Here is a 26,319-nt window from a genome sequence, read left to right as displayed (position 1 = left end):
CTCTTGCGCCGTCGGTAAATCGGAGAGAAAAGTGCAGGCGCCGCGCGCTGCTCTCGAATATCGAAGAGGCGAGTGCTGCACTACCAGAAGGAGTTCAGGGAGTGAAGCCAAATCGAAGACATCTTATTACTTAAGGGCCAATCGTGCTTGTTAGGCCTGTGTCTAGGCTTAAAGTTCGGCAGCCCTAACGTAGCTTAACGACCTGCCAAGCAGCGTCAATCTCATTGTACGTCAATCTGCGAGCACCGTTTGATGACCTCAGACCTGAACACGTAACGTTAAATAAATGGAAGATCGACGCACACCCCCTTCTCTCCCCCCCCCCCCTCCCCCTGGCTCCTTAACAACGGTGGCACCGTTGCTAAGGCTTCATCTTACATCCGTGAAACCAAAGGAATGTATACGCCTCGAGCTTCGCGATCGCTGCGCCGCCTGCCGCCGCTTCTCCGCGGCGTTTGCGGGATCGGCGCTGCTTGGCAGATAGGCGGTCATGCAGTGTTTTGGTTCTCTTTCTCTCCTCTTTGCCTTTCCGTGCACTAAACAACTTGTTATGGTGACGTCTGTAAGCAAATTGCACGTTTAGGGCACTCAAAAAAAAAAAGCTGCGGCTTGGTAGAGCGCTCGAACGCCAACAAGAGCTACCCGGGGAGGCGGTTCTGCGCGCTTCTTGGCCACTCTTGCGGGCGTTGGCGACGGCGCCAGCATATCCCCACTTTCACCTTCGAACACGTCAGCACAAGTGAATTCTATTTATTGTCGCCTCGTTTAGACCTTATATTGGCACTGTAAGAGGTTGGTTAATTTTGCTCGCGGTACCGAAGGACAGAATCCGTCACAAATCTGTTAAGGTTAAAACTCCTGTTTCAAATTATAAGAGGCGAAATGAAAATAAATAGACAAATACATACAACCTGCACCCAAACGAGGAGCTCGGTTGAACTATAGTCACCCATTAAGGCCTTATTGGGCGCGTCTAGATGGCTTTAAGAATTCTTTTTTTCCTTATAGCATAGAAGTGTGGAATAGACTTCCAGAGTACGCTGTTACTAGTACAAATGTCAAAGCGTTTGAGTGTTCGCTAGAATTGTACTACCGGCAGCACGAAACCTAATGTCTGTTTTGTCATTGTGTATTGTTTTTTGTTTGTTTGTTTGTTTGTTTGTTTGTATTCCTCCCTGTAATGACCCTCAAGTGAGGGTTACAGTACCAATAAATAAATAAATAAAAATTTTCCAGTGCAGACAACAAATGCGGCTTTTCTTCGAATATGTACGTCGTAGAAAAATATGTTTCGGGGATGTGATAACCCAATAGCTAACAATAACGTGTGCTTTTATGGGAATATAAGCCACACGAAAATGTTAAGTACACTCAAAGGCTCAAATATGTGCCCACTCACGCCTTATAGCAAGAACCAAGGTATAGTTAATAAAACCACGGAAAAATGAATGGTCTGCAAGTCAGGAATAAATAGAATAGTCGTACGGGAATGCAAAAAAGGCATGGGGGGGGGGGGGGGGGGGGGGGTAAGGACGCTCAACTATCGTTGTTTACAAATGCGGAGCGAAATCAATGAATGAACGTTTTAGTAATCACACACACAATCTGCGTGTTCACTTTTCGTTTGCTTCTCGCCTTCAACGAACGGCTGATCACTCGGCGGACGCATTTTTTGAAGAATACAGGGTAGGCAGTTCACAAGCGATACGAGGTGTCGTTGGCAGAACGTGCAGGCCGCCGGCCCGACCAGGCTGCGCGGCGCCCGAAAGGCGCGTTGTGGCATTTGTCCGCCTACATTACAGGTGGGGGGTCTAGCTAGCCTAGCTGCGGCCGTCGCACCTCGATGTGGCTTTCTGCACAGCGGGTTACTGCGCATCATGGTTATCACCTCCTCCGAAAAACTGGTGCAAGGAGGGGAGCGGTTCTTTATTCGCCCCCCCACATTACCCCCCCCTTCCCCCCCCCCCCAAAAAAAAACGCCCCCTCCAAAACCAATCTCTGGGACCGCTACTGGGTATACGGTCATCCACAAATGAAATACGATCACGAAATTAGGAACCAGAACAGGCAAAATCAAAGAATATCCCTCCTAAAAAGTTCCGTATATACGGAAATATGGGAATACGGAGTACTTTCCTAGAATGACGCAAAGCCACAACAAAACACGGAATATTTTTGAGAAACACACGTGAACGAAATAGTGCATACTTAACCAAAAATTTGACACCGATTTTATGTCTGTAAGTTTACTAGAACCGCCAAATCATTGTCCGTAAGAATTCCGTATATACGGAGCATATATGCTCCGTATATACGGAATTCTGGAAACATACGGAGCGTCATTTTGCTTATTATTGAAGATAAAAACACGAAACCTGTACCAAACGCTTTTATAGCGCACACAAATGTGATTCCCTGTTTTTTATGCTAACATCTACTTTCGGTGTGCTTGGGGGCGGTATAACCGTATGAACTTCGTATTCCCATAATTCCGTATATACGGAACGTTTCAGTAGGGATCGATTGTGAAGATCAAATAACGGGCTGCTAGGGGTATATTTGGAAATACACATTTACAAACTTTGTTACCGTAATAAAGCCAAGCGGCAAGTATGGAAAGAAATCTCGCTATTTGTGCGCTCTGGTTCATATTTTCCTGTTCGCATTTCATTTGTCCATGGCTGTACATGAAGAGAAATTTAAGAACACACTGCACTTGGCGAATAGCTCTTTTAATCACTTAGTATGTATGATACACAGTATACGACAAGTTCATTATTTACATGACTCTCTAATGGCCTCGCAGGCAAGGTTAGAGAATGAAAAATACTGTTTAGAAGTATTTTTCTTTAGCAGAAAGAAAAATAAGGGGACTAGATCCTGTACAGGTGACCGGCATGCTTCTTGGGTATGACACAGAAACACGCCCAGTGCAATGTAACTGACAAGCAGCAGCCATATATTACACTGTTTTGGCTACCACATCCTGACCATGAAGGTTCTTCACGTTTGCTGGAGAGTAACTAGCATTCACACAAATGGTCCAGGTCTCATCAGAACAGGCAGCGAAGACCATACAAAAACAATTTAGATTAGGTAAAAGTGCTTACAAGGTGCCCTCCTAAGACACTGCTTTACACTGGCCTGGTAAGTTAAGCACAGGGTTGTCACTTCAGCTCTAATGTCCTGCGTCAGCGGTGATGACAGCCAGTGTTCACTACACTTTTCCGGCGCTCGGTACTCAAGGGAAACTTGGCAAAGCTAGCACCAAGTGACAAGTTGTACACACAAGGGACTCTCAAGTATGGTTACCACACAGGTAAAGAAAGCACTTCATAACTTGGAACTTCTTGGAGTGCTGTCACAAGATGTGTCTTTGTCTGTCAGCTATCACAGAAATGCAAGCTGCCTGCCTCGAATGTTGCAACAAAGAAACTAAACATATCGGAGTTCTACACAAAAATCAGCGTGACACTACACACTCCATGCACAGGCAAAGTTTCATTGGAAACTTCCTTTAGTGAACTGCTGGGTAACGAAAAATGCATAGCAGGCATGTGCAACTCATGGTTGAATAAACTTTCCATTGCTCAAATTCCTACCATGGTTGCGGAGAGGCTTCACATTTGCAAGTTATTGCCCTTGGGCGGAAGCAGGCTAAGTTTCAAGATGTACCACCACTCTTTTTCCTTTACCATTGCAGTCAGTCTTTATACAAAGGTTCAGCACCTCCTTTACAATTGAAATGTGCGTTTTATACTGGCAGGCAGAATGATCGGAGTAACGTTAAAGATCCCCAGGTGGGGAAAATTAATCCGGAGCCCTCCACTACGGCGCGCCTCATCGCCTGCGTTGCGTCGGCGCGTTAAACCCTACAATCAATCAAGAATGGTCGGAGCGCAAAAGCAACTTCGTGACACGGGCTCAGCACTTCCTTCACAACTAAAATGTGCGCTCTTGTAGTGGCAGGTAAAATGGTTGGAGTGCAGAAACAAAGTTTACATCACTGAGGGCTACGAAACTGGAGATCATGGGTGAAGAGCTGTGCATAATTAATCTTGTCCCGCAGAAATAAAAATGGCAGATCAACCAGCTTTTCTTTCAGCTCTTGTGCCAACAGGGCCAAGTGGTATATATACCTTTGGTAATCACAACTCGACAAACAAGATTACAAAAAAGTAAGAGCATAATGCCCCCAATTCCTGCTCTTGCACAAAGCTCAGCTACTTCATAAAACCCTCAACTGCTTTTCTTGGCAGCTGGTTGCATTCCTTCAGTAAATGGTACTCAAAATGCCTGAAGTCCTCGCACCACATAATAAATGGCTAAAACACAGCTTGGCTTGGCTTGTTCCCAGTCACAGAGATGTGTCCCCCTCCCGTTTGCTCTGTTTTAGGCGAGGCACAGCCACGGCCCAGTTTATTCGCCATTTGGCTTTCTCTTCGGGAAGAGGCTTTGGTTCCTCATTCTATGCCTCCCATAGAAAAAGCTATGCACAGCAGAAACTACTGAACTGATTTGAATAAAATGGGTTGCGGTAAAAACAAATTAATATATTAGGATTTTAGGAGTAGTTTTAAGTATGGCTGTCACATTGTAACTATACAAACTGACGCAAATAAACGAGGCTGTAAATAATTAATTATACAGCTATCGAACGTCTAATGTGTCATTCTATGAATAGTGGGCTTAACAGGAAAATTTAAAAAAACTTAACAGGAAAATTTCGTCTAAGTACTCCTTAAAATACCCGCGAGCAACGATTTCCAACCAACCGGGCATCCAAACACCGACGCAGGTGCTTTCCTCCTTTCTGCTCGTCTAAACAGCCCAATACAGCTTAATAAAGTCTAATAAAGTCTAATAAAGCCACTACGCACCACAGCTTTCTGACACAATTTACACGCATACAGCATGGGGGGGGGGGGGGGGGGCACCGAAATGTGAGCGCCCATGGGTTGTCGTGGTGTAAACAAATTCCTCGGGGAAGCGATTCGACCAATGGCGCCTGCCAGTGACATCTAAACAATGAGAGAAAAGACTCTGAATCATGTTGCAGCGTAGCTTATTTTTATGTTCCCCCAAAGTAAAATCAGATCATTGGAGGACTCCGGTAAAATTACGAGACATTTGCGCAAACAGGTTGCTAACGTGTTACGCAATATTTCCCGCCAAGCGTTCAAATAGGCCACGACTTCGAAGGCAAAACGCATTCAGAAAGTCAATCTGATTGCGAATTCATGACGTCGGGACCACGTTGAGACACAGCCGACGCAGCACACAGCGTAACATAGCTTCCATAGATGCAACCACGGAGCAACATAAAACAGGAGTGCTGACTTGGAGTGCGGCTTGAGAAATGATAATTGGGGCTAAATGCTTTTAAAGGCAATACTAAGTTTCAAATCACCTTAACTATTTGAATTGCATGAAGCTGCTCCTTTTATCAATTCAGACTAGTTGTGAGTATGTAGTGCCAACACAACCACGGCAGGAACACGAGGGGAGATGTTTCGAGAAATGTTTCCGAAACACGGCTCAACGTAGTGCGAATATGTTCCACGCTTTTCCGACACATCACTTCCCCCCTCCTCCACCTTCTCCAACTTAATACTTGCGACCCCTCAACTGATTGTCCAGCTGTTACCTAGTTTCGGAGATCAGAGTGCTGGGCATGCTGATCAGCAGCAACGGTAGCAAAGACAACCTGCTGAAGAAGCTGGCAACCAAGACGGCGAGTACCGTGCGGTTGATCCAGCGAGTGTGAACCAAGAAGGCGGGCATGCGTGAAGAAGGGCTCACAAGGCTGGTGCAGTCCTTCGCGATCAGCCACGTGGCGTACACGGCGGCGTACCGCACGTGTACGCAGACCGATACGGTACGGTACGACAACTTTATTGATAGTGCCTGCAGACGGCTTGTCGCCCTGGTCTTGTTAGGGTACTTCGCCGCGACGCGGCCTTGACGTCGTCTCGGTTGGTGTCGCCTCTACTTTGGCCGCGGCCCCGCTACTTCCTCGGGTCGACCACGCCTGCCCCTGGTCTGGAGCGGCAGTCTTCCCTCGGGTTCGCTGGGTCGCTGCCTTTCGAGTGCGGCCGAGACCTGCTGGACGGCCTGGATCTGGGTCTCCCTGTCGTAGCTCCTCGTTGCTGCTTCTAGCAGCGGCGGGATCGTCTTTCTCGTTGCCGCTTCGTGTGGATTTTTGCTGCAGTCCCATAGGACGTGAGCCGCTGTGGCTCTCTCCTTCTGGCATGTGCGGCATAGGTCACTCGTGTACACGTCCGGGCACACGTGCTTCATTAGGGCTGGGGTGGGTAGCGTCCCCGTCTGGAGTTGCCGATATAGTACCGCTTCCTCCCTGGTCAGGCCCGGGTGGGGCGGTGGCATCGTTCTCCTCTTGTGTCTGTACCACTTCGTTATCTCGTTGTATGTGGTCATGTTGTCTTTGGTCTCCCACCACCACGTTGGATCGACGGCGGCAGTTGCCGCAGCGCGGTTAGTGAGGCCTCGCGCCACGGCGTTCGCCGTCTCGTTGTGGTTTGCGTACCCTCTTTCCGATAAGTCTTCGCCCATGTGTGCAGGGAACCATTTGATCGCCACGCGGCGGCTCTCGATTTTTGTCGCTCTCAGTATTCGCGCGGCTTCGCTGCTCACTCTTCCCCTGGCGTAGTTGCGTACTGCCGTTCTGGAGTCACTGAGTATGGTCGTGCACTCGGTGTCGGCGATGGCCAGGGCGATGGCCACCTCCTCTGCCCGATGCGCCTTCCGTGTGCGCACGCTTGCTGCTGCCTTAGTTGTCCCTGTCGTGGTTTGGACTACGACTGCTGCGTAGGCTTTCTCGTCTCCCGGGTATTCGGCCGCGTCCACGTATACGGCTCCCTCGTCCCTAGCGTGGAGGTCGATGAGTGCCCTGGCTCTCGCCTCTCGCCTTTCCCTGTTGTATTCTGGATTCATGTTTCTCGGTATTGGGTGTACTCGTAGCCTTCTGCTGATGTCTTCTGGGATTGTCTCTTCTGTTCTATTTTGTTCCCTCAGGCTTATGCCCAGGTTCCTTAGTACTTGTCTTCCTGTTCTTGTTTCTGTAAGGCGCGCGAGCTGCGCCGTTCTTTGCGCCTCTGCTATTTCTTCCAGCGTGTTGTGCACGCCGAGGGCCAGGAGTTTCTCAGTGCTCGTGCCGTCGATGAGCCCGAGTGCCGCCTTGTACGCCTTGCGTATCAGCACGTTGATTTTGTTCCGCTCGCATTGCCTCCAGTTGTGAAATGCTGCCACGTACGTTACGTGGCTTATTGCGAAGGACTGTACGAGTCTCATGAGGCTCTCCTCCTTCATTCCTTTTTTCTTGTTTGATACTCTCTTTATGAGTCGTATGGCCGCGTACACTTTGGCCGTCACTCGTTTGACCGTCTCGCCGTTCACCCACTTCCGTTCGATTAGCATGCCGAGTACCCGAATCTTCTCGACCTCAGGGATCGTGAGGCCGCTTCTCGTCTTGATCCTGATCTTGTCTCTTTCTCTCTCGGATTTGTCTCCCTTTGTCCTTCGGTTGACCTCTTTGGTGGAATCACCAGTAGCTCGGACTTGCGTGGGGAGCAGATGAGGCCGGACCCGTCTAGTTGCTCTTCGATGGCCTCGACTGCTTCTTGCAGCGTGCTCTCGATGTACCCGTCACTCCCCCCTGGTACCCACAGCGTCACGTCGTCGGCGTATATGGTGTGTCGAACCCCCGCGACTCGCGAGAGTCTCTCGGCCACCCCGATCATTACCAGATTGAAGAGTAATGGTGAGATGACCGAGCCTTGGGGGGTTCCGACACTGCCCAGCAGCTTCTCGGGTAGCCGCAGGTCACCGGCGTTGATCTCAGTGGTTCTGTTCGTCAGGAAATCTTTGATGTACGCATACGTCCTGCGGCCCATGTTTAGCTTCGCCACTTGCGCCAGGATCGCGGAGTGCCTCACTTGATCGAAGGCGCTCTGGAGGTCCAGGCCCAGTATGGCCTTGTTGTCTCTCGTTCCCGTTGTGTCGTCGAGAATATCGTGCTTTAATTGAATCATGGCGTCTTGGGTGCCGAGCTTATTCCTGAACCCAATGATGGTGTTGGGGTAGAGCCCTCCGTCTTCTAGGTACCTCTGCCATCTGTTCAGAAGGACGTGTTCTACACCTTGCCTACGCAGGACGTCAACGAGATTGGTCTGAGGTTCTCGATGCCGGGAGGTTTGCCTGGCTTTGGGATTAAGATGGTCTTGGCCGTCTTCCATTGTCGGGGCAGCGACCCTGCGCGCCAGCACTTGTTGAAGTAGGCCGTGAGGTTCTCGATGGCCGTTTCGTTTAGATTTTTGAGTGCTCTATTTGTGACGCGGTCGGGTCCCGCCGCCGACTTTGTGTTCAAATCTTGTAGGGTGGCCCTGACCTCCCACACCTCAATGTCCCGGTCCAGCCACTCGTTCTGTTCCCCCTGGTATTCCGGGTGCGCCTCGGCGGGTGCGGTCGGTAGGTACTTGTTGTTGATTCTCCTCTTCGTCTCGTCTTCCCCGTGCTCTTTTCTGGCTTTGTGGATGATTCGGGCCAGGTTGTCGTGCTGGTGGGATTTGGTTGCGCTATCGTCTAAGAGGCTTTTCAGCATGCTCCACGTCTTGCCGCAGTGCATCTGGCTGTCCGCCTCGTTGCACACTTCGTTCCATTGTTGGGTGCACAGCACCCTGCTGTGGGCTTCTATCTCCCTGTTTAGTTCGGCCACCTTCTTGCGCAGTTTCCTGTTGGTTCGCTGCGTCTTCCACCTTGCCTGTATCGATTGTTTGGCTTCGATGAGGTGGGCCAGTCGGCTGTCGATTCTACCGACGTTGTCTTCTGTCTCGATGGTTCTGGTGGCTTCCTTTTCCTTCTCCATGATTTCGTTTGTCCACTCCTCTATGTCCGTGATGTCCGTCTGCTCGGTGGGTAGCAGCTTTCGGAAGGCGTCCCAATCCGTGTGTCGGTGCTTTCGGTGGCCTCTGTATGTCCCTCCGTTGCACCCGATCGGGATCGTGACTTCCACGATGTAGTGGTCGCTGCCCAGGTTGTTTCCCGTGTTGCGCCACTCGAAGTCCGCCCTGTCATTTTTGCCCTTTCTGACGAAAGTGAGGTCCGGCGTTGTGTCTCTGGTGACCGAGTTGCCGGTTCTTGTGGGCTGGGTCGGGTCCGTGATTAGATTTAGTCCCAGGTCCGTGGAATCTTGCAGCAAGTCTCTGCCCTTTGCTAATGTCCTTTGGTACCCCCACGCTTGATTCTGTGCGTTGAAGTCTCCACATATTATCAATCTGTTGTCCGGTCCCGTGATCTTGCTCGCCTTGTACAGTAGAGCTTTGAATTTCTGCTTCCCGTGCGACGGACTACTGTATACGTTTGCTATGTACGTGCTTTCCTTCTTCTTCTTTCCCGTTACCACTTCCACCATTGTGTGCTCTATCATGCTATTGTTGAGAAGCTCGTGCTCGACAAACGTGATGCCCTTCTTCACCATGGTGCAGACTCCCCTGCCACCCCTCCTGGCCGTTCCCCGGTCTTTGGGTCGACTGGCAACGGATCGGTAGCCCGGAAGTCGGACGTTTTCGGCACGGGTTTCCTGGGACGCAGACCGACAAGAATAAGATCGACGCCATGATCCGTAGAATGTACAAGAGGGCACTGGGGCTGCGCGAGTCTACGAACACCGAGAGACTGTTGCAGTTGGGCGTCCACAACACGGTGGACGAGATCATCGAGGCGCAACTGGAAGCGCAGCGAGAGCGGCTGGCGGAGACCAAGACGGGCAGAAGCATCCTCGAGACCCTGGGCTACGGCTACCGGGTCACAGGAAGACACCTCCAGGAACTCGACGAGAGGGTGCGCGAGAACGTGTGGGTGAGCCCGATCCCGAGGAACGTGCACCCGGAGCACAACCAAGAGAGAAGACGGGCGAGAGCAAAGTTTCTCATCAAACAGTGCGGCGGGGACCCGCGGACGAGGTACGTTGACGCGGCGGAGTACGGGCAAGGACGATACGCGTTGGTGACTGTGAATGCACGCACGGGACGGGTTTCCAAGTCGGCGAGCGCGAAGTGCGAGAACGCCACCGCGGCCGAGGAGATCGCCATAGCCCTGGCGATGTCTGAGGGAGGTTGCGACACAATCCTGAGCGACTCGCAATAGGCCGTCCGCAACCTGGAAAGAGGTCGAGTGAGCGGCAAGGCGGCAAGAATTATAGAAATATCGGGAGTTCGAGACGGAAGACGAGTGGAAGTCAGATGGATCCCTGCGCACGCGGGCATGCTGCTCGCCGTACGCGCCGAACCACAACGAGACGGCCCACAGGGAAGCGCGCGCTATGACACACCGCGCTCCCAACGTGGGCACTCGTCCCGAATGGGGGTGGTGGACGGAAACCAAAGACAGAGCCAGGGGCTACGGCGAAACACTGAAGACCCTACGTCGGGCCAGACGAGCGTGCCCGCCGCCCCACCGGGAACTGGGCCGAGAGGAGCCGATACATCTTAGAAGACTCCAAACGGCGTCGACAACTTCGCCGGCCTCCTTACACCGAATGTACCCTGACGAGTACCCGAGTGAACAGTGCAGTGTGTGTAAGAAAGGACCGGCCAACCGGTGGCACATCATGTGGGACTGTGCCGCCGACCCAGACGGCGCGCACTTCGAAGAGTATCCGGAGGAACTCCAGAGAGCCATCGAATCTACAAGCAAGACCGACCAGTCATGGGCCATCCAGCAGGTCTTCGTCGCGCTCGAAAGGCACGGGCTCCGTGAAATGGGCTTGTGACGAGTAGGATCGCAGAAGAAGGCGCGACGCCAGGCCACGTCGAGGCGGAGCCGTAACCCGGCTCCTGCCTACTGCAGTAATTGTTTCAATAAAGTCCTTTCCAGTCCAGTCCAGTCCAGATACAACATGCAGGGGCGGACTTCAGTCGATGCCACGATAAGATAACAACAGGTGGGGATTTCAGCACACGTGTCAGATTTAATGTAAATTGAATTACACTTAATATTAATGAAATTTACATTATATTTAAAAAAACAAATACGCAAGCATTTCTTACAACGAAATATAGGTCATCATCCGACTTGGCTCTTTATTCTAGAACAACTTTATTTTCCCAAACCAGGTCACACGTTGCTCAGCAATGCATCTGGCGTAATCAGTTTGCGGCATCGACAAGATTGCACGACCGCACAATGACAGTGAACCTCGGGCTCGAAGTTACGACGCGACTTAAAACAAAGATAGCGTTCGAAATTGTTTGCTCGCCTAATTATACGTTGACAGCGCCTTTCCATATTCATTGCAAGGCGGCAGCCGTAAATTTATTTTATTCTGTAGAAATTTATGCATCATTACCGCACGCCAATGAAGACTGCGGACGACCCTCGTAAACGTTGTTTGTGTGCAAAAGGAGAATAAATCGTTAATTTAAAGGATAGCGGGAGAGCAAGAAAGGGTGATGTTTGCGCTGCGTCGCTTTACCGTAAGTCGAATCAGAGCTAGAGTGCAGTTGCAGTGTGGGATGCAGTCTGGGTCATTTCCTTTTTTTTTTTTTTTTTTGAAATCATCGTCGTACGATTTCATCTTAGATCTGCTGGGTTAAATCGATATTTTTCTTGCCCGCGTTGCTTATTCTTGGTAGAGAATAAATATAGTGAGAGTCACATACATGGCGGTGTGCGATTACCCCACGGCTCACAGCGGCCGCGCTCCGTCATCTAGATGCCGCGCGCGTCTCGTGATAGCGCGCACAGAAGGCACCATGGAAGGCACGGCCGTGCAGAAGGAAACAAGCCGCTGGGGAGAGCGAACAAGCGGAGAGCAACGTACAAAAGGCACAGCAACGAGAGGGGTGCGAAAGAGGAAGAGAGCAAAGTGAAAGCTTGGCGCCCGGCGGCGCGGGGACATATCGGCCCACGCAAATGATTTTTTCTGGGCCGCAGTCGGCGCTCATCTTACTCCGTGGATGCAACTATAAGTACCCTCCCTATCACCATGGAAGAAGAAAAAAAGAAAGTAAAAAGATAAACAAATATGACAACAAAAGGCGAAACCCATAGAAGTGCATAGAAGTGGTAGCAGGAGACATGTGTGATGCTTCCTTTTATTAGGGTTTTATACCACAGAACAGGGAGGATTTTTTATACTCTACGCGCCAGGTAACTAAACAACTGATTTAGTGCCTATTTGGGAAAGCTACTCCAGTGAGCATATTAATTCAGTGCATTCTAATAACGAGAATTTGAAAACAAAGAAATGATTAAGAAACCATTGAATTATAGTAATAGGGCGCGTCCTCTGGTGACATAAAGAAAGAATTCTTTTCTCCTCAGGAAGCTCCCTCTAGAGGATAAGCGTGAAATACGACAGTGTTTCAAAATGGCGACACATATCACCCGTTCCGGCTCTGCTGGTTGGCCTAAAAGTGCGCCGCAGGGTCAATACCCAGGGAAATACATGGGTTCCAATCCGACAAACCTCCTAAGCTTCACGCTAAACAGAACTGTTAATTTGTAAGTATCTTTTATTCATTGCATACCGAATACCCGCTTGTCAATAAATGGCATGTAGACAATGGGCACGTTTAAGTTGACGCTAACTTCAAATCAAATCAAATCAAATCAAATCAGTTTATTTGCATCACAGTGATGCGGGTAGGCTCGGGCAAAAAGCCCGAGCCTACCGTGTGTTACGTTAATTACCGTGTGTTACGTGTGTTACGTTAACCACGGCGCTCACGCTTACGATTTCGAACGCAGTGGTGTATGCTTTGTTCCTGTTCGTAGGTATCCACTAACCAACTACACCTTCGGCACAAAAGAAGCGCTGTATGAACGGGACAGCTCCGTGCCGGCGCGGTTCCAGCGAATGCGGGAAGAATTCGAAAAGATCGGCATGCGGCGCTCTGTCGAAGGTGTCCTCTTGGTCCACGAGCACGGGCTTCCGCACGTGTTGCTTTTACAGCTCGGAACCACGTTTTTTAAGCTGTAAGTGAATGTTTTGCTGTTTGAGTCTGGCGCTTGCACTGCTTGTGATCATGCAAGCGAAGCGTGGGCGCGAAAATGAGAACCGCAGTGCACAAATGCCGCAATTTCTCTCGAAGTAAAATTAGCGCATAGTCAGTTACGTCGCATTACCTGTCGGAGTAGTGTTCCCGGATCATTAAAAGACCTTCGTGAGCTGTAATTGTGAATTTTGCGTGTTCTCATTCACACCTCGTGTTTGCTTTTCATCCGTCGATGGCTGTATGCACGTGTCGTGCATTTATACAGTCCACAAAGGATTACTTTTGTCACATTTTACAAATTTGCTTAGTCGAACGGCCAAAAAAGATAAGGCGACACGTTCTATGTCGGGGCCCTGACGTTGGTGGCTATGCACCCATTGGGCTCTCGCTTATGCGTGCTTTCAGTTGACACTGCTAAACCGAAATATGGCGGCTCTAAACATGTGCAATAATTTTGTTTTGAAGTTCGTTTGGTGCAGCTGTCAGCCTCCCGTTGCCTGCAGTAAGCAGAAAAAGTATTGCTGTGAATACATAGAGCTTTACAACTGTAGTACTTTCAGCCTAACTGTGCATTAAGATAAAAGCTTGTATGTGCACGCCTTATATTCAAAAACGAGTAGGATAGAAAAACACCCTGTCCTATATGTCTGGTTATAACAATGGAGTGTTTCCACGTGATTGTTTGTTACAGGTGGTGGCAGGTTTTTTTTTATTATAGTAGTACGGAAAAGTGTGGAGGCTGTGGCCCTGCTACTTTGAGACAGCAGGGGGCAGGCCCAAGCATTAAATGTGCAGTGTGTGCGTGCATGCCTGTTCATGCATGCGCATGTGCACACATACAGAGGCAGCTCCAAATGTGCAGTTGATGCAGTGTTTCTATTAGGTTGGCAGGAATTCAAGCCACCCTACTTTTAATATAGATAATACAGCACGACAGCGAATGTGTTAGCTTGTGCTTGCACTTGTACTATATAAAAGAAGTGATATGCCCCAGCAAAGTTATTTGAATTTAAAAATTGCTACCTAAACCCTTATTCACTAAGTGGAGATATGTGTTGTATTCACAAAAGCAGCTCCACTGAAATAAGGTTGAAGCGGAATAGTGCCTGTGATGTTTTAGTAATGCTGTCATGAGCATGCACCTGTAACCGGCTATTAAACTGCCTTTTAGCATTTGTTATAGTTAAAGCTTTTGTGTTGTTCATTTGTGTATAAAATAGAACTCTACCTGCCAGTATTAAGTGGCAGGGGAATCTGGCAAAGTTCAACTTAACTAGGCCTGGAGCAAGTGAATCAGAACGGACGAGTGGAGCACATTCTATTCCTGCTGAATTTGAGCAGCAATGGAATGTACTAAACGAAACAAGATTGGAAGTGAAAGTAATTCAGCTTTTCCCAACTCAAGAGATGCATGCAGTTGATCTGAAATGACGAGCAAAGCGCGGATAACTCTCTATGAAGCAAAAAAGCCGCCCCCCCCCCCCCCCCCCCCCCTCCCATTACTCAGGATGAGATTGCAAGGGCAGAAAGCAGTGCTTAATGTAATATGAGAAAAAGGCAACTACAAAACCATTGTATTACGCTGCTTTTTTCTCTGCACATTGTACCAGCAAGCACAAATTAGTACCCTAGTTTAGCAGTACTTGCAATCACTTACGCTTTAAATTCTGTCATTACTGGCTGTAACTAGCAGTTGGAATGTTGGACAAATAGATAAGGTTGGCACATTTTACTGTACCAAGCAAAAATGTATCTTTCAACGTTAAATTTATAAATTTTTCATAGTAACATTTGGTTCCTTTGTAGCTTATATTTCATGTGATTGTATTTCCAGTTTAATTTATTCCAGTTAACTAATATGTGTGTATCAGTGTCAATTTCTGTTGGACTGTTCACTATGTAAAATATGTATTATAAGGTCATGGTTGTTGAACGTGCAAAAATAAAATATTTTTATTTGCACAAGAAATGTACCACTTTTGTCACATAAAAAAGGTCATTTGTGACAGCATTGGTGAAAACTGCAGCCTGTGTGCCTCTGCCTTTTCCAGCAGTCTTGGTAAAGCTTGAGCTGAATATAAATGGCTGGCAAAGTTGGCCTGTGCTTCTGTGTGTACCTTGTTCATATGTATCATCTGGACTTCATGTTTCGATAGTGTTACATGTATGGAGAGGCTCGTATCACGCACTTGCCTGAAAATGGTTTGCCACATGGCGGCTGACACGCACTTGCTGACATACACCTGGCCAAAATGCTTAGTGTGTGTCAAGAGTGTTATAACATCCGTACTCGTGGCATGGATATTGTTGCTTCGCATGATCTTGTTGTCGTGAGCTTTTGCGGTTTGGAACCTATTTTGGAATGATGCTAAGAAAGATAGCGAAGCTATTCAAAATGATTCAGGATTTTAAAGGTATGTGCAGTGTGCAATAAATGCCAGCACAATTTTCTACAAAGAAAGACGATTTTACAAAGCCTGCAAAAAACAGAACCATTGGTCTGCTCTTCGTTGTATAAAAGTTGTTTATCGAAGTAATGCAGGGCATTGACCAAAAAGGAGCCGGCCTAAAAGCTAACTTCTTTTTAGCACACTGCTCATTCATTTGCACTATAGTTTGCATGAGAGTTGCATTTATGTTCTCTCTCCTTCAACAACATGGTTGATAATGGAACTTGCTGGTTATTTAAAAATCTAACAAAACCATTATCTTTATGGTTATGATGGCACCTATGAATGAAACATGACCATAACGGGTAATGGGCTGACACTTGTTTTATCCAAAACAAAATGCTTCAGAGCGTTCCACCTGTCCTACCAAAAGTTGTCCACAAAATGTGTTCAAAGCATTTCTTTTTGAATAATGCTAGTTGCAACGCCGTCTATGGCAGCCTTGTTTTCTGTCGTGGATGCGGTGCTTATGGGTAGAAGTCATTTCTATTCAATTTCTGAACAATCAGGTAAGTTGCCTTACCAGTCTTGGGGTTGAACAACATACGCCATAAAAGGCATTCTTCGTGCGAAGTTTGAGCACAAGTTGAGCGGTTTGCTCAAATAAAAGTTTGGAGGCTGATTTATTTTTCAAAGAGGCTGTATACTGTAAAGGTTTCTTGATAGTAGATCACCTTTGTATTGATAGGTAATGAGAAATTTGTGGGATATAACACTTCTATACATGGCCTTTGTGGGCCAAGTTTTCTAGAGCGATGAGTTCCCTAATGTGAGAGGGTATTAAATAAGGGGACAGGATCTCTAAAATCATTAAGCATTCAATGGAGTTTGGGAGAAGTTTGTAATCAAGGAGTGGTTGTTTATGTCTTGTTTCTTCATGTTTGTGTTGGTTCCCACTGGTTTTATTGAAAAGTAGTTCAGCATTCAGTTCGGAAGGGGTGAGTATATGATTCAAGTGGGAATATTCGAGACACATGAGATCTCTGGATGAAATTGTATTGTTCAGTGAGTCCTGCAAAGAATGTTTCAGGAACTGCATAGAAAAGGCTGCATGCTCCAGTGCTGTTGGTCTATGTCTGTGGTTCTCAAAAGGTACTGAACAAATGCCTCCGAAGCCATTATACACCAAAAAGGCACAGCAAAGGCAGTTGTGAGGTCCCTGAAGCCCTTGTTCATTAAGTGAGCCCTGTTTCATGTATCCTTTTTATTGCACCTTGCGGCCCCTTTATTTTAGCTTAATGTTGATAAAGGCTTCTGCATGCTCATTTTTAAAAACTGGTACGCCTGCCCATTTCCTTTAGAGGACCGTGAATACAACATGCAACTTTTCTTTATTTGAAGGAATTAAGCATTTCATACCTCATCACAATTTATTTATGTGGGAAGCGATGCACAAAGCCAAAACAAGTGACATCTTTATGGTATGCATAAGGTATCCATTGAAGGCGAGTGGACCCGCAGTGGCTAAGGTGTTGTGCTGTCGAGCATGAGTGCGCGGATTTGGTCTTGGCCGCGGTGGCTTTTTCTTCTCTGATGGAGCTGAAAAATTGAAACGCCCGAGTGTCAAGATATCGGCAGACGTTAAACGTTCCCAGGTGGTCTAAATTAATCTGTAGCCCTCCACTACGGTGTACCTATCAGCCAGGGGGAGCTATGGCACAGAAAACCCCAATTTAAACTTTAACGGTGTGTGATGTTTTCTTTCTTCTGAACATTACGGGTAAACTTTGAGGCTTTATAGCGCATCCTCGATTTACAAGTCCTGGGCGGTCCGCAGGCAGTTGCAGGACTGCCCTCCGACCGGAAGTTCCATAGGGATACATGGGGAAATCGAGTGCTGAATCGCGTCCTGGGCAGTCCATGGACGATCCAGGACTGATAATCGAGGAGGCCGATAATTCATTTCATAAGATGAATGCAGCACAGTGGATGCTGCATGGTTCTCAATGCGGCCACTGAGCGTGTCTAACTTGACATTGTACGGTGGCCGGCTGAAGAGTAGTGATGGGCCTTGCTGTTTCACCTGGCCAGACAAGGGACGGAAAAGTCCCAGAACTCAATGCCTAGTGTCGGTTTTCTTCAGCCGGCTTTTGTGCAATGTCACAGTGAGTTGAGACCCGCTCAATGGCTGGATTGTAGAGAACAGTCTAGCATCCACTGTGCTGCTTGCAGCTTGTGAAATGAACTACAGATTTTCCCAAAATTTTGGAATGCACATGCGAAACTACGCGGTGCAGCCACAAATAAAGTTAGGCAAATTCACTTCATTGTACCCCTAAGGAGCTGAAGCAGGCTAAATTTCATGCAGGTATAATTACATGGTTAATGTGTATAGCAATGAACCTTATTGCAAAACTGGACAGTGGGTAGGGAAAGAAAACACAAATACTACGCTTTGCAATGCTGTGGGTTGCTTACAGTTTTGTTCTCACTAATTGGGGCCCCTTTTGCTCCAGCAATTCAGCTGAAAAGACAAACTATTCTCAGGAACTGAGTAGAACCAGTGCAGAAAAGTGAAATTTTGTGTGGAGCCGAGATTTATATTGAACATGACAAAAATACTTGGCGGAACTCTGCACAATTTTTGTGTAATTGTCAAAATTTACTGCCCGTAGAACTTTAGTTGATAGCTTCTGTGATTCTGGAACCTGGTAGAGTCATCTTCTGAACTTGAAACTGCATTCAGTGCGAGATCCCATGTTCAATAATAGCTGTGCAAAAATACTTTGCGTAACATTGAAGTACAACAGAGCAACCAACCTCTAATGAACTGTGATGAGCCAGAAAGTTGCACCTCTGCATGCATACCGAAGTGGCCTATTTTGCTAACGTGGCCAGCTACTTAGGAGATGTAGCCTGATGGCTGTGCGTGCCCATCAAAGGCAACGAAACCGAAAACTTGTGATCTGTACACACTGTCATTGGTTTCTTAGACGTCTACGTGTCATAGCAGGCGCTCACTAACAAATAAAAAATTACAGTAGGCAGATATATTACTGGCCGAAAATTGAGAGTGAAAGGTGCATGTTTTGCGGATCATTGGTTTCTTGTTGCTCTTGCAGTACCACAGAAGCTTCTGGGTCCACGGATGTGGGGGTTAATTCAGTCCTGTGTGGCTTTTTAGTACCCAAGCAGTGGGAAAGTCACCCACAGGAAATCTGAGCTGATCTGAATCCTGTGTTCAGTCATGGACAAATGAAATGCACACACAAGTAGCGCAATTTCTTTCCATGCAGGCCAGATTTTTCCGTGGTAATTACAGTACCAAAGCTGGCAAATGCTCCTTTCCAAATATACAAATAGTGCGGCATAAACAGTATTTTTCAATTTTGCGTGTCTGGTTCATATCGTCATGTTCACATTTCATTGGTCCATGACTGTACATACTTCGAAACAACAGTGGACGAGCACGGGACGATAAATGATAGTACAGTATGAGCGCTAAGTGGTGTAGAACGAACAATAGTACAGCATACAGGAAAGGACGCAGGATGTCAGTGCACAGTGTCCCTGTGGAGTGTGGGTGTGCAATGGAGGTCTGGTGCAATATCCGTTGAATTTTGTGTCAATGCGAGAATGACATTTACGGGAGAGTTTATGGGAAACGCGATTGGCAGAGCCCAACTGTTCTTCTGAAAGGGACAGCTAGGCAGGGGCATGTAAGTGGGAACTGAATCAATTTGGAAAAGTTGGTTAAGTGTATATTTAACGAAATTACTCAAACGTCAGTTTGTAAATGCCACGAAACTTACTGCCTCACTGGTGTGGCTGGTAAGCTTTGGTTTAGTTCGGATTACAGTGGAATGCTTGCCTTGGCGCACAGGTACAGGTAAAACGGCTAAATGTGGAAACTATTGTCCCTTATTAGTGTCTGTGTACATATATTCAACAGCAATCAGCCACATGTGGAAGCCGGCCACTAGTGTTGCAGAGCAACGCTCTAGCCAAGTGCTTGGGTATGTTCTCGTTTGTTCAGCACTGGCCAGCACGCATTAGGACGTACTCTTGTACGGCTCAGAAAAATAGAAGGAAAATGGGAGAGAAGTGCTGGCAAATTCAACATTTATACCTTTTAATCTTTGGTCCAAAAGTAGACCAGCAATTAAATAGTTTCAACAAATCAATTGCAATACACCAGCCAGTTTCAGTTAACCGGCTATTTCAGTCATGTTCAGAAATTCGCTGCGGCTGTCCCTCATAACTTTTATTTAGAGTGATCTGATGAACGTTAATCATGGCACCATTTAGTCAAGTGTTAGGTAGTATTTATGGAAACTTATGGTATGCGATTTTTTTTTCTTTGACTATGGAAAGAAAAAAAACATTTCTGAGAAGTTAGAGTCCATATTTCTAAGATTAAGCTCTTTGTTTAAATGTACTCCTAGTGATTTGTTGTTTAGTGTCAGGGCATACAGTAAAACCTCGTTACAAGAGACACTCAAGGGACCCAGGAAACGTGTCTCTTGTAACCAAGGTCTCTTGTATACAATGTTGCCAACATGGGGAACATAGGAAAACTAACCAAACAGTCTTCGTTCAAATGACTCTTATAACCACGTGTATCTCATAGCAGCGTCTCTTGTAACGAGGTTTTACTGTATAACTGAACTTGTAGGTAGCACTTGCAAAAATATTGCTTTTGCCTTGTTTTACGGAGGGATACCTTGCTGGGGTCTGCAGCTTTGCTGCTCATTTGCAAAGATTTGATGCCAACTGAAAGGGGTTGTGGTGGCTGACATTTTCATGCTTTAAAGGGGCCATGAAGACAAAATACAACTTTGATCTGTTTGAAAGAACTAAACTTTGGTAGCTGATTCAGCTTCATCCCAGCCACGAAAGAGGCAAGAAATGTCAACCACAACTTTCAAATTTTGCGCCATAGTGACGTAATCGGGCAGGGGTGACGCGTTATGGGCCGGCACTGAAAACATTTTTACTAGTGTGTTCACAACATGTTAGCGTTGAGTGATGCGATCAAATGGAAGTGGAGACCTCACTACAACCTCCCAGTCATGTTTTTTGGCCGTGGCTTAGGTTGCCGGTTGCCATTCGCACAAACAAAATTTGTGACATCATAGAAAAATTGCCAGAAAGTGGCTCGGGAGTTGCCACTGTCGAATATGTTTTTGTTAATATCTTGATTATTTGTTCAGAGCTTGCGATAAAATTTGCATTGTTGTGATCAAAGCAAAACAGCCTTTTTAATGAACTGAACTTGTATTTTGTCTTCATGGCCTGGGGAAATGGCCAAGGGCATGGAGAAATTATGCGAAGTGATGGGTGAAGCTTCTTCATAATGAATGGAAAAGTCTTCATGGTTACCAGAAAAAGATCTGATAGTTTTGCATGCTATGCCTACTTTGGCTTATCTGGCAATTTGAATAAGCATTTTTTAAATAATTGTTGCGTAAGAATTATCATAGCCATTTCGCTTTGTTCAGATTGCACTTTTGGTTGCTAATTTTAGAAATAGCAGCATTAGTAAAGTGTTTCTGGGGGCCAAATATTTTACTTAAGTAATATCTCGGCTGCTGCATTCACATAAAAATGCTCGTGAACCCTCCCCCCTGCTCTCTATTTAAATTGGCAACTAGAAGGAAATTGCTTGCGAAAGAAGTAATTAGCTGGTTCGAATATTTTCACTTGACAAGGCGTTGTTGCGGTCAGTTGTCAAATTCCTTTTACGTGCTTTTTTGCTGGGGGAAGGCACAGATTGTGGTACCCTAAATACACTGAAACTAATCTAACATCTGGTCAGTAAAATTTAATCTTGAACTTCGGTTGGCACACTTATTGAGGGCGCATTATGGCTGTGCATAGTGTGCAAGCCTTGCAAAACTTGTTCTGGCCATCGTATCTTGATAGCATGCATGCCTGCAGGGCAGACGGTGTGTACAACGGCAACTGCAGTGGAGCATGAAGGATGTTGTAAGCTGTGCAGTGCGTTTGTCAACTTACTGCTCTAATATGCGCGTGTCAATCTAGTGCTAACAAGAAAATTATGCAGGTTTATTCTTTCAAGGGACAGGTACAGGTTGGAGTTTGACTAGCGTGGTACTTGATGATGTTGCAGGCCTGGCGGGGAACTGAACATGGGAGAGGATGAAGTGGAGGGGCTGAAGCGGCTCATGACTGAGGTGCGTGTTTTACAGAGTTTGTGGCTGTTGTGGTGTTATGTTTCGAGCATTTTTTCCCCCATGAACAGCAAAGGTTGCTCGGTGTACTCTGCGCCGTGCTAAAAATACTAACAGAAAATGACAGTCGCAGACGGAAACTTGGGTGATTAGCCTTAAATGTGTGTGTGGCCCCGTCTCCGCCTCCTCCTCTTCTGCCATTGTTGAAATATAGGTTAGAGGGACACTAAATGCTCAATAACGTTCTGTTTGAGCTGAAAGATCCCCCATTTCATAGCAATTTCAGCTTTTGCTCAACGACAAACAATGCTTTATTCAAAAATAAGTAATTTAAGATTGGCATTTCGTTCTCCCATTCTCCTCAGATATTTTATTATACGCGGAGCACAAACTGGGAGCTCGAATGCCTTGAGGTGCTGCCCCCAAATACACCACAGCCTGCTGCACCAAAGCAGAATGCCTGGCTTAGTCGTGTAGTCATCGCACTAATTATCTCGGACTTTAGCAGCTCTGTGTCGTATGTGCGTGTGCTTAGTAAAAATTAGGGTTGACCACTCTTGCATTCAGCCTCATAAATTTTGTGAATGCCCTTGTTCATGAAGGCAAAACATCTGATCGAAACTGGAGGGAAGCTATTCGTGGTAGTGAGACCGTCTGTTTGGTAATGTATATCAACTAGGCATATTTTGCCGTTGTTCTAGTTGTTAATTTATTTACTGCTTTGGTTGATGCACAGAGTATTGGCATGTGGACTGACAGGGTGGACTGGACGTGTACTCATCCCGTCTACCCTGTCAGATTGTGTAATGCTTTCTGCTTCAAATATTTAAAATTACCGGCTGAAGTTTGGGTCTTTTTAAGAATTGTTGGCACAGAAAAAGTTGCTGGGTGCCTTTACTTCACATTTGCATGCCCCTACCTTACTGTTCTTTCAAGGAAAGTGCCTAAACAGGCTTCGCCAGTTCCATTTCATGATTTGCTATTTCTGACATGTATCGTATGGGACGGCAGTACTCACAATCGATAATGACTTCACACAAAGCTGGGAGAAAATTGCCACTCCCCTTTTGGTGTCAAGCTGCTGGGTATTTTCAAAACAGATGTTCCTGCCATTGTCAGTATGACAAAAATCGGGTTGTTGTTGGGCTGACCTTAATCTTTGATCATGTTTCGGAGAAACTGAACTGTGTTTTTTCCAGCATACTCCAGCTGTGTTAGTTTGCAGGCGAGAGCATATGCATGTTTTGGGAAGTTTGATCCATCATGTAGGCTCCAAAACACAGGTAGCTGTCGCCAGCCCCTAACGTCCATTAAAATTTTTCTTTGCCCAAATTTGGTCCGTATAAGTTGTTTATGCTGTAAAAGTCACCATGGTGATGTTCTAAGTCTGATACCCACTTAGCACAATAACTGCAAGCGTTCAAAGTAGCTGTAGCAGACAACGTTTGCACCTGGCTGAAGAGTCGCTAAAACAAGTTCTGAGTGGCCAGTGACGGAGAAGAGGAACTTATCCCATGGAGCTTGCGCCTCTCCAGTGACTGGCTCGGTGCGCTGCCGTGTGCAGGAATGCGTTCTCTGGAGATTTCTTTGCAACACCGCCGCGCTGTACCGCCATCGGCATCACTTGTTTTAAAACTAACCGCGTACGTAGCAATACCCGCAATTTTGAATGCAATAAAAGAGATTAGAAGCCAACAAACTATACATGCACTTGTGAAGCTTTGGAAAAGTTAGCAAAACTTTTTTAACACACTTGCCTGTCCATTTACCATTCCCATTGCATTTGTCACATAAGAAATTCTTTATAAATCGTTGACCACTCCCGTGGGCAATATTTCTGTATCTGAGCTGGCCCCACGCCACCTCTACCCCTTAGACACCTCCGAAAGTTGGATGACCTAACTTGAGTTGTTCTACGTGCGGTATAAACATTTAGTGCTACTTTTTCCTCCCTCGCTAAGTGAACTAAAACTAACCTTGCTCATGTTAACAAATATATCCTCACAACGATTGGCCGTCGTCTTCGTGAAGTGCGAAAGCTAACGAAACCGCTCTTCTGCTAAATAATCAATTACATTATGTTTCCATTCTAGAAATAAAGTACTTACATTTGCAAAGTGTTAAATTTGGTTTACCTGAAATTAAAATGTTATTAACAGCTGCACATGTCCCCGGTAAAAGTACCAAATTGTACTAGATAGGTAACTCTCTTGCGTTTCAGTGCCTCAACTAGATTTGGAAGCTACCATACAGTTCCAAACTGTTTTTACAATTCGATCCTTGATGTGCAGCGAGGTGGAAGTTACTGAGCAAATATTCACAAAGCTGTCTGCGCCCAAATACCCAGCAAAAGGAGTTTATGATTGATTGCCGCCCGTGTGCGGTTTGTTCAAGTTAAAAGGAGGGGGGGCTGAAAGCCAAGGCACCGGCTAACCAAAGGTGCCTTTCGATATCATACCTTGCAATGCCAGGGATTGCTATTGCGGCAGGTATTCTAAGGCAAAAATAACTGCCGACAGTCTACTTCATCTTTAGTTTCAATGCAGTTTCTTTCCGCGAACAATAGAGAACTGGAATTCATTGCCTGGCCATGTGCGTTCCCTTCACTCAGATGCATTTATTATTAACATTCAAGCATTGTAACTATATAAATGTACCACGTCGTTTCTTGTTTTTGTTTTCTTTCTACGAGCGTATCTTTGTGTCTTTGTGTACTTGCAGTTAGGTACCCATACTAACCAACTTATTCTAATTGCTTACTTTCAAAAGTGAAATTGCGACATTCACGGCACCGAATGGATGCCAAAAGGTGGCACAAGGATATCTTCACAGCACTTCGCGGGTGATGCCAAAAGCAATGTCAAGACGGTCAATACGCATCCCTCTTACTGCTATACTTTGTTCCCCGAAGTGTACAGAGTTCGGCCACGCATTCCAAGCGAGAGCGTGGCAAGCTATCAAAAGGCAAGGTTGCATTCACTTGCGCTGACTATTTAATGCGTTTTGCGTACTCTGAAAGTTGAGGTTATTATTGTTTAACCCTTTGAGGGTCGAATTTTTTCGCCAAATGCGTCCCCCCAGGGTCGATTTTTTTTTATTGCGGATTTAAATTCTACGGACGAATCTATATCGAGAAAAAATAATCAAAAAATTTTTTGGGTGACCGTAAAGTGACAAAAAAATCATTTGTGTTGTTACATACATGCGGTTTATTAGGGCGTTACACAAGAAAAATTCCAAATAAAAACGAGAGAGTAACAAGCTGGCACCTTTTGAGTGAATCGAAATCAGATAGACATCAGTTTCGCGGGCGCAAAAAGCGGGAATCGCCCGAAGGACGATACCGAAACCAGCCCCTGCGCACCCGCCGGCGCGCGCGGCCGGATGCGGGAGCGACCCGCCGCGGTGGCTCAGTGGCTAAGGCGTTGCGCTGCTGAGCACGAGGTCACGGGTTCGATTCCCGGCCGCGGCGGCCGCTTTTCTGATGGAGGCGAAAAGCAAAAACGCCCGTGTGTACGAGATTTCGGCGCACGATAAAGATCCCCAGGTGGTCAAAATTAATCCGGAGCCCTCCACTACGGCGCGCCTCATCGCCTGCGTTGCGTCGGCGCGTTAAACCTCACAATCAAATCAAATCAAAAGGATGCGGGAGCAATAGACGGCGCACCGCTCATAAAATACAAAAAAACTAGAAAACAGCCTCATCAGTTTCGCAGGCGACCTTGGTCTGTGGCAGGCGCAAGAAGCAAGAGGCGCCCGGGTACTCGGTGGGCGATACCCAGCGCGCCCCCTCGTTAGCAGATGCGCAAGCGATAGCCGGCGCGCCGCTGAAGTAAATCATGAAAAAATAAAAAGAGCCATCGGCGCAAGAAAAAAATTTGTCGTATTTCCGAAGTGTGGCAGCACATGCCAAGCATGAGACGTTGGCGAAAAAGGCGCGCTTTTTAAAGATACAAACGATGCCATGCATGTACGTCATTGACCATTTTGAAAGTGTTTGCCGATGCCGTACATGTACGGCCGTGACCCTCAAAGGGTTAAGCAGAGGATGGGGAGGAGGAGGAAATATTTTTTTGGAGAATTCTGAACGGCCTGAACAAACTGTATCACAATTAGCCACTAAGACGACTCTAACATTGCTCACAAGATAGAAGCCAAAACTAACCGGAATCTTCGTAAAGACAACTGCAGCTCCGCAGCAGATTTTCAACTGTGTGGAAATGCGTTTACTTTTTCATCAGCTAATAACGTTTCGAATCCGTTGTTAATTAGTGACAACACCAAGCGAGCTGAAGAAGGGCAACCGAAAAAGTAACTGTAGTGTGGTTGCGCGAGCAGAGGAAACAACACAAACATGCTTCTGTCGTGGAGCGCCGTTGTATATATACGCTGGGGTCACTTTATTAGGCTGTGATACAAGAAAAAATTAATACTGACCTGAATTCGCACTGTAAGTAAGCTTCCCTTGCTGAGAACGGGACTTCGCAAGGATGTCTGTCCCATCAATTTCTTTCACTGCGTACACGCGCGCGGGAACGTACAATCTCTGTAACTTCTCGCGCACGCGAGGCCGACAGTAGTAGTTCAGCCCCGTAATTGTCTGGAAATCGCACAGAAGCACTAAGACAGGGGGAAACTATTTGCCAGAACAGTTTTCAAGCACGAGACGCCTTTCAAAAACAATCGTAGAATCGCAAAAACAAACAACCGGGAGGTGCC

General features: G+C 46.7%; 2 protein-coding genes across 3 annotated transcripts in view; one reads left to right on the top strand and one right to left on the bottom strand.

The window, feature by feature from the left end:
* Positions 1 to 5,887: 5,887 nt before the first annotated feature.
* On the bottom strand, positions 5,888 to 9,496 carry LOC144161096 (uncharacterized). The gene is made up of 3 exons (XM_077692090.1): positions 8,286 to 9,496; positions 7,549 to 8,163; positions 5,888 to 7,513 (listed from the first exon to the last, which is right to left on the bottom strand). The coding sequence occupies exons 1-3, from the start codon at positions 9,494 to 9,496 to the stop codon at positions 5,989 to 5,991; spliced, it is 3,351 nt and encodes a 1,116-aa protein (XP_077548216.1). The 3' UTR covers positions 5,888 to 5,988.
* Positions 9,497 to 12,364: 2,868 nt separating this feature from the next.
* Positions 12,365 to 26,319, top strand: part of LOC144155353 (cleavage and polyadenylation specificity factor subunit 5-like) — a 49,043-nt gene continuing 35,088 nt past the window's right edge. Inside the window, exons 1-3 of one of the 2 annotated variants that reach the window (XM_077686724.1) lie at positions 12,365 to 12,522; positions 12,796 to 12,996; positions 21,540 to 21,603. In XM_077686724.1, the coding sequence (XP_077542850.1) occupies positions 12,389 to 12,522; positions 12,796 to 12,996; positions 21,540 to 21,603 (399 nt within the window). In that variant the 5' untranslated portion in view covers positions 12,365 to 12,388. The remainder of the gene's footprint in view (positions 12,523 to 12,795; positions 12,997 to 21,539; positions 21,604 to 26,319) is intronic. The other variant, XM_077686725.1, reaches the window with a different exon arrangement.

Source organism: Haemaphysalis longicornis, unplaced genomic scaffold (assembly GCF_048455015.1).
Source record: "Haemaphysalis longicornis isolate Haplotype H1 unplaced genomic scaffold, Haemaphysalis longicornis Haplotype H1 scaffold_1, whole genome shotgun sequence".
NCBI classification, from domain to species: Eukaryota; Metazoa; Arthropoda; class Arachnida; order Ixodida; family Ixodidae; genus Haemaphysalis; species Haemaphysalis longicornis.
Note: the sequence above shows the minus strand (reverse complement) of the source record. Positions and strands in the feature narration are given on the sequence as shown.

Excerpts from the sequence above, each read along its gene's own strand:
- LOC144161096 (XM_077692090.1), bottom strand. The coding sequence starts at position 9,496 with ATGGTGAAGAAGGGCATCACGTTTGTCGAGCACGAGCTTCTCAACAAT. Across the intron at positions 8,164-8,285 it reads CTCACGGCCTACTTCAACAA|GCAAGGTGTAGAACACGTCC; the intron begins GTGCTGGCGCGC and ends CGTCCTGCGTAG. Across the intron at positions 7,514-7,548 it reads CTGGTGATTCCACCAAAGAG|AGAAAGAGACAAGATCAGGA; the intron begins GTCAACCGAAGG and ends CAAATCCGAGAG.